General features: G+C 45.2%; 2 protein-coding genes across 2 annotated transcripts; both read right to left on the bottom strand.

Moving 5' to 3' along the window:
* Positions 1-8,524: 8,524 nt before the first annotated feature.
* On the bottom strand, positions 8,525-9,319 carry LOC6550473. Its single transcript, XM_001977699.2, has one exon. The coding sequence runs from the start codon at positions 9,181-9,183 to the stop codon at positions 8,608-8,610; it is 576 nt and encodes a 191-aa protein (XP_001977735.2). The 5' UTR covers positions 9,184-9,319; the 3' UTR covers positions 8,525-8,607.
* Positions 9,320-9,789: 470 nt separating this feature from the next.
* On the bottom strand, positions 9,790-11,909 carry LOC6550405 (glycoprotein-N-acetylgalactosamine 3-beta-galactosyltransferase 1). The gene is made up of 4 exons (XM_001977700.3): positions 11,345-11,909; positions 10,989-11,097; positions 10,635-10,916; positions 9,790-10,446 (listed from the first exon to the last, which is right to left on the bottom strand). Exons 1-4 carry the CDS (start codon positions 11,890-11,892, stop codon positions 10,261-10,263), a joined length of 1,125 nt encoding a protein of 374 aa, XP_001977736.1. The 5' UTR covers positions 11,893-11,909; the 3' UTR covers positions 9,790-10,260.
* Positions 11,910-12,151: the final 242 nt, after the last annotated feature.

Raw genomic sequence — 12,151 nt, forward strand, 5'->3', positions numbered from 1 at the left:
CGCAGCTCAAAGAACGGCAAAATAACCACAGAAGAAAAGTGAAAAGCGGCGGCAAAACTTTCGTGGTGCATCGGTGAAAAGTGGTGCAGCCACTGCGGTGGCTGTCAACTGCTACAAAGAAAAACCCAAAACCGCCTGGCTGTGCATCAATTACTAGACTCTTTTTATGGCCTCCGCGGGAAACAATGCATGGCTTGAAAAGCCACTGACACACATGGAAAAACAAGCTGCTAGCAGAATGGAAAACCAAAGTCATTTCATCCACGCTGCTCTACAAAGCGAACTAAAAGTTAACATAATTACTACAGAATGCAACAGCTAGAAAGTTCAGTTTCATGAACTATCTAAATACAAGCCTTTTTTGCTGAGTGTGGCGTTGCACCTGTAGTCCCGTGCAGGTCCATAAGTGGATAGCACTGGATGGAGGAACTGCAGGCATCCTTTCTAAGCCAGTTGACTCCATAATCGCAGTCAGGCATATTGGCTACATTTCAAAAGAGATTGTCCAGACCTGCGAGGGGTTTTCATGGCGCTAAATGGAACACTGACAGAAAAGTATTGATTCGAAGTATTACACTTTGCTTTCAACTGCAGCACTTTGCCGCTACGCCCCAAACAGGCTACAATAATCAATTTGAAGAAAAATCCAAATAATTATTAATAACTCAAAATACAAGAATTCCCCTTTTTAGAACTCCTTGGGTAAACACTTGTTTACTTAGCAACTTCAAAATGTGTACGAGTATGATTATTGTTTTTGCTAGAGTGTGAATAATTTAGCAAGGCTTGAGTGCGAAGCCATGCAGGTTCCACCAGTTGGCTCCACTCCGAACTTATCAGCAGCATCCAGGCTGCAGGAGCTCCCAGCCCGCTCCAGAAATCGGAGTGACATTGAAGGGCAGTCAAGTGCATGATGATGGCCCCACTGGAGTCTGCCTTGCGCCCATTCTGCCGATGTGTTTAATTAAATGCTGCAAGGGGCAACAAAGGGAAATTAAAGACGGGCTTTTTGCCTGCTGCAGGTGTCCCGTGGACAACCCAAGGACACCCCGTCGCCGTTTTCCTTGCAACCGGCCGACTTAAAGCGGCGAAAAGCAATAATTGAGCGAGATGTCATGGCAGCCGCTGGCCAATTTGTAGACACGTAAAAATCTTATCACAAACAAAAGACTTACCACTGCGTTGGGGGCAGCGGGTGGATCCCCACACACCCCCCACCCCTTCTCCATGGCAGCGATAAGCCGTGCACGTTGTCGTCATTCCGCTCGCATTTGTCGTCATCAAGAGAAACACAGAAGCCAAAACCAGAGACTCAAATGCAGAGCAACCCGGGAAATGGCAGTTGGGGCGTAGCGACTACACAATACCCAAAAGCGCACTTAAAGGTCTCTAAAATGAAGGATCCTCAAGGCGGTCTTCCGCCACTCAATGCAAGAACTTTGTTCCGAGGAAATCACTGCGAGCTTCCCAGGTGTCTAAAAGTATGCAGCAAAGTTGTGTAACTCAACGTTGCAACACATTTGAGTGCTTCCGACCAAAAACATATTATTGCAGCATACTTTTAGACACGTTCTTAAATGATTTTACAAATTTGTGCTGCTTCGGGCAGCCAAATGCTTGCGATTTTTGTGCGACACAGATCATAGCTGGCCATTTCTTGCAGGGTATTAAGAGGTCGACCCCATGCCCCGTGACAGCCAGCGGAAGTGCTAGCAGGCGGCTCACGTACGGCATATAAATAACATTTCGATTTGGCTGTGTGACAAGCCCAAGCCCCAAATGACGCAGAATTATGCCAACTTGAAGCCGAAGATTGGAGTTAAATAAATAGAGAAGAACTAGTTGGTAAAGAGTTTGACCATTCGGGTTTAACTTTTTCGCGGTAAATAAAAGCGAGCGAGGCTGGGGTAATTACTAAATGAGCCCACAAAAGGGCCACTTAATGGAAAATGCCATTCGAAACGGACAATTGTCAGCTTGCCAAATAGAATAAACAGAACAAGCCAAATGAATGGCGAATGCCAATCGCAAAATCGAACAGAACACAAAAGACGGAGCCAGGGAGTCCTTTTTGGACTGCTGCAGTTTGAAATACAATACATATACTTCTGCAGGGTACTCAATTATCAGTCATAGTTTGTAAAATTGACAAATTGCACAAGATTGAGCACCATTCCCGCCCGCCCCTCGCCGTCGAACTGAAGTAAATTTAAATGAAATCGGACTGAAGGCCTTGAAAGAATTGAGACCAGTCGTACGGAATGGAAACCAAAGGCAAACAATTTGCTTTCTAGTAGGGAGCGAGCCATTTTGGATATTTCGGTCTCCATTTTATTTATCATACGGCTTGGATTTGTTTTGCAAGCTGCACATAAATACTGCCATTAATTTTGCGGCTCTAATGTTTATTTCATTCATTTGGCGCAGCACACAAAGCATATTTCCTCCAGCACTGCCAACTCCATGTCGCCCTCTTGAGAAGGACTTCAGCCAGTCGAATGCCTTTGAGCTTGAAGAGTCCTTTGTCGGACTGCTCGGGAACCCTTTTGCCATCTGCCTCGCTCCAAAAAAAAAAAAAGGAAACTTAAGCTTCAATTTCAACTCTATTAGGTCGCAGAGTGTGTGTGCTGCTCTTTTGCTGCTAAAATCGGCTTGCATGCCAATGGGGCTGGGGGCCTTCTCCTCCTCCTCCTCCTCCTCCTCCTCCTTATGGCATCCCCTTTACCTTTTACCTGGGCTGCAATTCTGGGACAGGACAGCAGCGTCTGCACGGTGAGAAATAGTTGCTATTCGAGGCTTATTTCAAGGGCGTCCAAGTATGTCTAGTATATTTCAATATTGAGTGGATTGTCTACTTCCATGCAGTTTCTGTCTAGCTCGAGCTGCTTTTTCGCTTGGAATGGTATTCACTCAGTGGCCAGAGTTTGTTTCAGTGCATCTCTGGTAAGCTACTTGAAGGAAATGTGTTGCATAGTTTAAGGCTGCCGCACAAAAGAGCAGCAACAGGAACAGCAGCTGAAGCTGAAGCTGCGGCAGAAACGGGAGCCGGAGCAGCGGGACTATCAACTATAGTCGGGAAATTACTTTGAACATTTCGAATGCTGTCTTCGGAAAAGCCCCTCCCCCCACCATGCACCCCGCACCCCGCACCGCGTTCTCCTCGTCTTCAAGAGAGCACAAAGTGTGTATTTATATTTAAGAAAAATGTAAAAGAAATAAAGTAGAAGTGAGCAGCCGGAGTGGTAGCGGGAGTACGAATGAAAAACAGGAAAATTATTTGATTTTTATGCATTTCACTTAAGCAACAAAAAGGCCACCAGAGACGAAGGATGAACGCAGCAGGATGGCTGGCTGGCAAAATCGGAGTAGGATGGGTGGAAGGACATGCATGCATTATAGATGAACTTGCCGGCAACGAAATAAAGCAAATAAATGCAATCAGGAATAATAATTTCAGGCCAAGACAGCCGGGGATAACTTGATTTCCACCACCCCATCACCATCTTCCGCCCGCAAACGCATAAACAACAATTTCACAGCGCCTGAAGGTTCTGGATAAAGTCATGCACTTGGCTCGTAAATAAAGCCAAAAGCCTATCTTCAAGGCCCTGCCCACAACGGGCTCAAAGTCGACCGGAAAAGCTGGGAAATCGGGCTGGTATCGGGGGCGAAATCGGGGGCGAAATCGGGGAAAAACAGAGGGGCCAAGTCAACGCCCAGCCAGTTTTTCACTTGGAAAAACTTAATTATGCATGGTTAACACGAAAACTCAATAAATTTTCAAATAAATTCACATGGGCCGAGGCACAAGAAGAGAAATCGAAAAAAGTCCGCCTGGCCTTTTGGCCCATGTAAATTTTATTTGCCAAAGGATTTTTCACCAAGTTTCCTGGCTCTGTTGCATTTAGATTTATTCGCAACGTGTGTGCTATGTAAAACCTATTAGGGGCCACTCCAGACCACACCACCAACTCCACCCACTCAACTGTTGCGCAAGCAAGGACTCGAATCCCAGGACTCGGGACTCGGAAGAGAGTCCTGGCACCTTCGCAAACTAATCGCCTGTTGAAAATGCGCCGCACTGTGCGAGTTAGAATTTATTGAGTTCTCATATTGAGCAATGCTATAAAAATAATGAAGCCAGGACCGAAAGGTAGGTGGCTAGGATGCCAGGATGGCAGGATGGCAGGATTCCGAGGAGCGCCTGCTGGCTGCGCTACACTCGGATGGGTGGCACTGGCACAGGATCAAGCCAGATAAGGTTGCCAGGACTTCAGAGCCCAGATGAGTAACTCAGGTGTCAACTTAGATGTGAAAAATGTATTTTATTGCGAAAATATATATATTTACTCCGCTTTACTCCAGTAGGAGCTGAAAATGTATCTTTAAGATACATTTTAGAATGTACGTTGAGCAAAGCTAGGAATCAATTAAAATGAAATAAAGTTTCGAAAATTCTGAAGAAATGTAGCACTTTAAAGGCTTAGGGATCTTTAAACTTAAATGAAATCTAGTTTATATCAAATTTAAATAATAGGCCACACAAAATTTCATTTCAGCAGAGTTGCATATCATTTTGAGTTGCATTTTGCACCAAGTGAAACCCTACACCGAAACTCCCGATCCTCAACCGTAGGGTCACGTTTTGTCGTCGACAGTTGGCTTAGTCGAAAGCCAAAAGCCCACGCAGCTTAGTGTGTCCTGCGAAGGACACCCGCCCAATGGGTTGGGTGAGCTGAAAGGGGGCTGAAAGAGGGCTGAAAGGGGGAAGGGGACTCTGCAACTGCTGTGAATACTTGGGCAGAAGTGGCAGGAGCAGTGGCAAAAAGTGAAATGAAGCCGAAAGGCAAATAGAGCATAAATTACGCAAATCCAACACGACACTTTACAGCGTCGACTGCGGCAGAGGCAGCATCCTGTCAGTGTGTGTGTGTGTGTGTGTGTGTAGGTGAGCACATGTGTGGGTGTGTGCTACTACAACAACAACTGCAACAATAATAACAGTAACAGCAACAGGAAGAGCAACAAATAAGTTAAGTCAAAGTCGAAAAAGCAAACAAACATTGCACACGACGGAGATGGCAGCACTTACACACACATCGAGGGACACCCATTGCAGTTTTCCCACTTCCGCACGCTGAAAAGTACACTGGCAGAAAGAAGAAGTTTCCTAAAAATTACCAGGTTCTCTTTGTATCATCAAAATTAGCACAAAAATAGAATTCCTATTGATCACAGTTCGATTGGGAATTGACATACGAACTCAACGAGGTGTAGCATTCCATATTTAGACAATTATTTTTAAAGTTGTGGCCAAAATACTGATTATTTTATGTTGGACAATCGGAAAAACGACTTTTGCCAAATATTCGGTATTTCCAATGTGAGTTTTAATCATAACTTCCATAAAAATGATCACAAAGATGAAAGAATAACAGTTTTGAGCAGCTAATTACCAACGCAAACCATCCCTATCACTTTTTGATGGATTTGGAAAAATTAAATTTTTTTGTTTTTTTTGTCATTTTTTTAAGGTCTAACATCATCAAAATTTGCAAAAAATATAAAAAAAAATAGAATTCCCATTTTTTAGCACAGTTCGTTTGGGAATTTAAATACGAGTTCAACGATGTATAACATTTCATATTCAGACAATTATTTTTATAGTTGTGGCCAAAAAACTGATTATTTTATGTAGGAAAATCGGAAAAACCACTTTTGCCAAATATTCGATATTTCGAATGGGAGTTTTCATCATAACTTCCATAAAAATGATTACAAAGATGAAAGAATAACAGTTTTGAGCAGCTAATTACCAACGCAAACCATCCCTATCACTTTTTGATGGATTTGGAAAAATTAAATTTTTTTGTTTTTTTTGTCATTTTTTTAAGGTCTAACATCATCAAAATTTGCAAAAAATATCAAAAAAAATGGAATTCTTATTTTTCAACACAGTTCGATTGGGAATTTGAATACGAACTCAACGATGTATGACATTCCATATTCAGACAATTATTTTTAAAGTTGTGGCCAAAATACTGATTATTTTTTGTCGGAAAATCGGAAAAACGACTTTTGCCAAATATTCGGTATTTCCAATGGTAGTTTTCATCATAACTTCCATAAAAATGATCACAAAGATGAAAGAATAACAGTTAATTACCAACGCAAACCATCCCCATCACTTTTTGATTTGTATCATGATACTTATCCGAATAATACTTTGATGCAATCTAAGGACAATGCAACCTCCCCTGGATTTCTCTCAGTGCAGAGTGCAACTCGCACTGGGCAAGAGTGGGGCATGCAATCAGGCGCCAAATGCTCATGTGTCTCATTGTCAGCATGTTGCATGTGCAGCAGGGGGCGGCGAGGGGCAAGGAGGCGAGTGGCCGGGCAAAATAAAGTAAAATGAACAGCAGCAAAAATGTTAAAGCAAGTAAATAAACATTGTACGCCATTATCAGGCACTGTCAGCAGCAACAGCAGCAACAGCAGCAACTGCAGCAACTGCAGCAACAGTGGCAACAATCAACAGCACCAGGCAACATAATTTGCAGTTGCAACTGAGAACTTTTCATTGGCTTGAAGCTGAAAAAGCTGACAGGACCTCCTGCCCTCAGCACAAAGCAAAAAAAAACAGAAGTGGGCGAAAAGCAGAGGCAACAGTGCATGGCAGGCACAGTGGGGATTGCCTATTGCCTAATTTCAGGAGGCCTCAGATGGGCAGCACTTCCTAACATCAAATACCCTCTCAGTTCATATTGATACTCGAATGATTGATAATGAACGCTTGTGCTCATTTCCTCAGCTGCGGAGTTCTCATGTTTCCGTGCATTGGCTTACTTCGGTCTGATTCCACTGTCCGAGTAAAAGTCCATTGCCTGGCATAAAGCCCGGATATGCCGGCGAACTCGATACTGCGCCTGTGTGTGTGTGTGTGTGCATGTGTGTGTGTGCATGTGTGTGTGGGCCTGAATGTGTGTGTGCATGCAGCATGGTTGAACAGTCAATGGCGGTGTAGCCGAAAAGGCCGGAAGTGCAGTCGAGCAACAACGATAGCATGCATGCATGTGTGTGCGTGTCGCAGCGAGTGGGTGTGCGTGCGTGTGTGTGTGTGAGGCGGCTAAACAAAAGTGGCACAACAAGCTGAACTTGTGAGCGGAGTGGGAGTGCCGAAAAACGAAAAGAAAAGCCAACACAAGTTGACATAGAAATTGTACAAACTGAAAATGATTTGTGTGCCCCCTGTGCCACACAGACACACACACGCACACGCACACACACACACACACACAAGAAACACACATGTGTATTGCACAACGGTGGGTCGATTTATAGAAAAGCCAAATAAAACAAAAAAACCGAAAACGAAATGGACTCCTTTTCAGTACGAAGTCTTTAAGCCTAAAATAGTTGCAAATACCTAAGGTTATTATTTTTTCAGTCAATCGGTAAGCAACCAAATGTCCACCAACTTGTAGTTCTTAGATATTTCTGGTGCGATCCTCCGCTTAAACTATAAACCTAGTTGGTCGCCAAAGTGCGTCCGACTTCAAAGTAAAACCGCTGTGCTCCGGAACCCGCCGCCAGCCACTGTGGGATCCAGGCATCCAGCTGCCTGTCCTGCCAACCAATGAGCCACCAGCGAGACAGGCAGCCAGCCGCTGGGCAGCCAGGGGGCGTGGCAGGTGGACAGGACAGGATACCTCGGCGAGGGTAGGAATAGGAGGCGTTGGCAGACCGTTGAAATTGCAAATTATGCTTTTGGGGGGAGCAGGACGACGAGGGGGAGCAGCAGGAGGAGCAGGAGATGGAGGAGCAACTGAATCGGCGACGGGGAGTCCACTGTCTGCGCTCTAATTATGCAAACTACCTGCTGTTACTCAATTAATCTTGATTACGTTTGTGTTATCCAAATACAATTATTTTGGTATTAATTACAGTGGCCAGGAGCCAACAGCCACTGCCCGAAATGGCCAGACCAGTCGGAGGACCACTTTTACGAGCGGAAATTGTGTGGGTCGCCGGGTGAGGCAATGTGGAGCACCGCCCATCGCTAGAAAATGCACACCACGCATTGCGGCAAGTGTTTTAGTCCAATTTTTGCCGGCATTTTGGGAAAATTCGCATTTCCATTCTGATTCCACTGGCATTCGTATGCCACTCGCATTTGTCGCGACTCCTCCGACACTTCTAAGGAGCACAAATGTCGGCCGGTAGGTGGTCAAACATACTAATTAGCCCCAGGAAACGATTTATTGAAATGCCTGTGCTCCACACAAAAATGTTGGGTGTGAGTCGCATGGAGCGATGACCTTAATTAGCAGCCTGCAAAAATGAGAGTTAAGTGCCCTTATGCGATGAAGTGGACTTTGGGATAAGTCAATGAATAATGGTGAAGCTAATGGTGAAGTGGCTACTCAACCGCCAACCAGCACTTAATATAGGGAAAAGCACCAGCTATACCAGAATATTATCACATTTAAGGAAACACGGTCAGAAGTTACTGAATCTCAATCGGAAATATTGTATGCAACTCCCATGATTTGGGTCGCAATATCAGCACAAAAATATGGCCACAAAATCAACATAGTAGTTTTCTCAGATGTCATAGATAGTAAATTCGACGATCTGGCGCAAGCGATGGCGCGCCGTGCCCGCGATCACTTTCCTCACATCTTGGAGCTTCAGCTTGGGTGGCCGCCTGGAGCGGATCAAAGTGGACACGACCACGGGCGGCTTGGACCGGCGATGGCCCTGCGACTGCGCAATGGAATGGCTCACCTTACGGAGCAAGTTTTTCAACTGTGCGTTGATGAGGCTCAGATGTGACAAGACGGCCAGCCGATGCTTTCCTGTTAGCGAAATGGGGGAAATGGGGGAAATGGAGAGTGGGCAGTGGTCCCCCGAAACAGACCGATCCTCCTGCTGCTCTTCCACTTCGGCAATGTCCCAATCACCCTCCGGCGTCTGAGTTCCCACATTCCTACGGGCATACCTTTTTGAGAGTTCCGCCGACTTGTTCGTCCTCTTATTGGGCAAGCCCTCCTTCCAAGAATTTCCGCGCAATTTCTTCTCCAATTCCATGTCCTTGCTCGAATTCCGGTTCTCGCCAGCATTTACTTTCGATTTGTCCATAGTGTTTAAAGCTGACAGGATGACTTCATCGCTAATCATCCGTTGGTTAAATACAATTTTGGTAGGAGCTCGTATGAAACAAGTAGAAATAGTACGATTTTGTTTGGTCAAGACGCGATGCAATAGTGAAAATTCTCCTACGAACAGCTGATTAAGTGGAGATAAAAATCAGGGCATACTTAGATACAAAATCATGTGGCCGTATTGTGTACAAAATTCGAATAAGACCAACGCCATTGCAAAATGTTACTGAAATATTATTTCATAAATTAAATACACATTCTGTTATTAATAATACATATATTATTAATTTCTCTTACCAATATGAATAAGTTACATAATTGTATTTGGATTCGAGGTGCATTCAACTAACATATTCCCAATATGTATTGTTATCAATAGTTAAAAGGAGTCACTTTGGTCCTGCCCAAGTCCTTACAAATAATATTTACATTTTAAAAAATTGCGTTCAGCTTTTTAAGACAAGTGTTGCACAATGCCTTGAAAAGGTGTTACCAGGGTGGGGAAAAAGTTGCGTTAAGCATTGTTATTTATTCTAGATGTTTTCTGTAGTGTTGGTAATCGTTTAAAGCTGTACAGTTATAGTTTTGTAAACAAAGCTGTTTAAGTTTATTTTCAGTGCCTAAAGCAAATAATTTAATGCATTAATGCAACGCTTTAAGCTGGCAACTCTAATTTTCACCATTCAACATACTTATTAGAGATTGCAGTTATTTTCATTACACTTAAGTTTTAATTTGATACCAATATAGTGGCGACCAATAAGATTTTCTGGACCAGCATTGTTGAAGTCCTCGTTGGAGAACAAAGAGTGAAGGTACACCCTGCTGGCCACCATTGTCCTTTGGCTGCCATCGTGTGGTCCGTCTGCCACAAGCTGCTCAATAATAAATGCATGAATAGATAAACTTGGACGTGGATCGGGTCGGGCAAGGAGGAGGAGTCGCAGCAGGACAGCATCTGGCAGCCTTGGCACGTCCGCCTTATACCCATAATATATTAAATATACGATAAGCACGCAGGAAAAAAAAGGCTGAAAATAGATGGAAAACTAGAGATTGCTGATCCTGGAGTGACGGAAGGACTGGCCCCTGCCTAGGACATCGGATTGTCGCTCTCGGGGATGACCAGCTCCTCCTCCCGGATCTTCTTGGGCAGCCGCTCCACCACCGGCGCTCTTCCGGAGAGCTGGAACTGGTAGTTGAAGTACTCGTACACGTACAGCTGCTTGCTGTTCACGTAGTGGAAGGCCACCGGGTACTCCGACAGGCAGTCCATGCACTGCAAAAATACGAAGATAGTTTTAAATGTAATATCAAGTGCGGACCAGGAATAGGAATGCAACACGAAAACAAAAAACACTGCCTCACGCGGTTGGAAACTAGTGGCGAATGCACCTCTACATACAACTTTTCAGGTAACGAAGAATGATTTTACATTTGACTAGATAAGATTGCTTCCAAACTCACCGATCTCACGTTGTAGTAGGCGTACGTGTACAACCAGAAGTCCAAGCCCACGTTGCCCGAGAGGAGGGCCCCAAAGGGAGCTACGGGATAGAAGCGGTTGCGCAGCTGCTCGTCCCGGGAATCACCCGCCTTCACGCCCAGGTTGAACAGGCACTTGCCCATCTCGACGTCCTCGGCGTGATCGTCCTCCTGGCGGCACTTGGAGGTGTCGTTTAGGCCCTCGGCGAAGATCCTGAGAGCCTCGCGGCTCAGCACGTAGCCACTGCCGCCGGACATGTACGACTATTGAATCGGATTCAGTGAATATGTAATGTAATCCCATTTCAGTGGCCCAACAGCGGCAGTTAACCTCACCTCGTTCTTCTGGTGTGTGCCAACCATCTTGTAATTGAACCCAAAATAAATAGGTATCTCCGGAGAATACGGGTAGAGCATGTAGCGCAGGTTTTCCAAAAAGAGGTAGCTATTGATAAGTTCAACGATAACGCCAATGCTATCTATTCTAGTTCGGTTCATAATTAAACTTGAGGCCACAATTAAACGACCCACCAGCAGTAGTTACAAGAGCCACACAAAAATGATAAAACTGTCCACACAATATATATGTATGTACATGTATGGTGACGAATAAGTGTATGGTGCCCATACACTTATCAATCCCCTGAAAATGCCACTCTTGTTCTAGACTTGAATCGAAATATTTAACATACGTGTCGTCGTCCGCCTTGATGAACCAATCCGCCTCGTTGCGCATCTGCTCGTGGATGTGGACGAAGGCCTCCTTGGTCTTGCCCCACAGCACCTCGTATCGGTCCGGCTTGGTCAGCACCACGGTGGGCAGCTCGTCGTCCGGCTCCGAGGTCATGAAGTAGATCTTATTGCAGCGTTTGCCCCAGGTTCGCATGATGTGAATGGCACGGGTCTTGTGGTATTTGGGTGTGGTGAGCACCCAGCACAGGACCCTCACCTCCCGATACAGCTTCTCGGCCAGGCTTTCGTTGCCCAGTCCGGACTCCATGCTATCAACGGAGCTAGTGCCTCTGGCCAGGGGCAGTGTGCCGGCGGTGAGCACCATCACATCCCAATAGGCATAGAGCACGATCAGCGTGCTGCTCAACAGCAGGAGGAGCAGGACCAGGCGATTGGTGGAGATCCGCTGGCCGGAGCGGTAGTACTTGCCGCTCGCGAACCCATTGGAATTATAGTGGAAGCCCGGGTATGTGGACGGGTTCTCCAGTGTGATGCATTCCCCGGCCATTAAATCACTGACTTGCCAAGTCGAAAGCTAATGCCAAGCTACTGTGCTTTTATCGCAGCGAAACTGCGGCCCAGATAAGATAAAGTGGCCATCAGAGTTAGCACTTTGGCCGGGAAGATCGTCGTGCAAGTGCACTCAATTAGTGAAATGACTAGACGGGAGAGAATGGTGCACGAGATGGGGTAAGAGTGAGTGATAAAAAAAGTGGTACCTGAAAAAGTGATCCACTAATTGCCATAGTTTCCGCATGATTAGAAAT

Source organism: Drosophila erecta, unplaced genomic scaffold (genome assembly GCF_003286155.1).
Source record: "Drosophila erecta strain 14021-0224.00,06,07 unplaced genomic scaffold, DereRS2 tig00000126-arrow-pilon, whole genome shotgun sequence".
NCBI classification, from domain to species: domain Eukaryota; kingdom Metazoa; phylum Arthropoda; class Insecta; order Diptera; family Drosophilidae; genus Drosophila; species Drosophila erecta.

Bases quoted from the DNA above. Each gene is read 5' to 3' on its own strand.
- LOC6550473 (XM_001977699.2), bottom strand. From the start codon at position 9,183: ATGATTAGCGATGAAGTCATCCTGTCAGCTTTAAACACTATGGACAAA.
- LOC6550405 (XM_001977700.3), bottom strand. From the start codon at position 11,892: ATGGCCGGGGAATGCATCACACTGGAGAACCCGTCCACATACCCGGGC. The intron at 11,098-11,344 runs GTATGTTAAATA...ACTTATCAATAG, and splicing joins ATCAAGGCGGACGACGACAC to CTACCTCTTTTTGGAAAACC. The intron at 10,447-10,634 runs GTGAGTTTGGAA...GTATTTTTGCAG, and splicing joins CCTACTACAACGTGAGATCG to TGCATGGACTGCCTGTCGGA.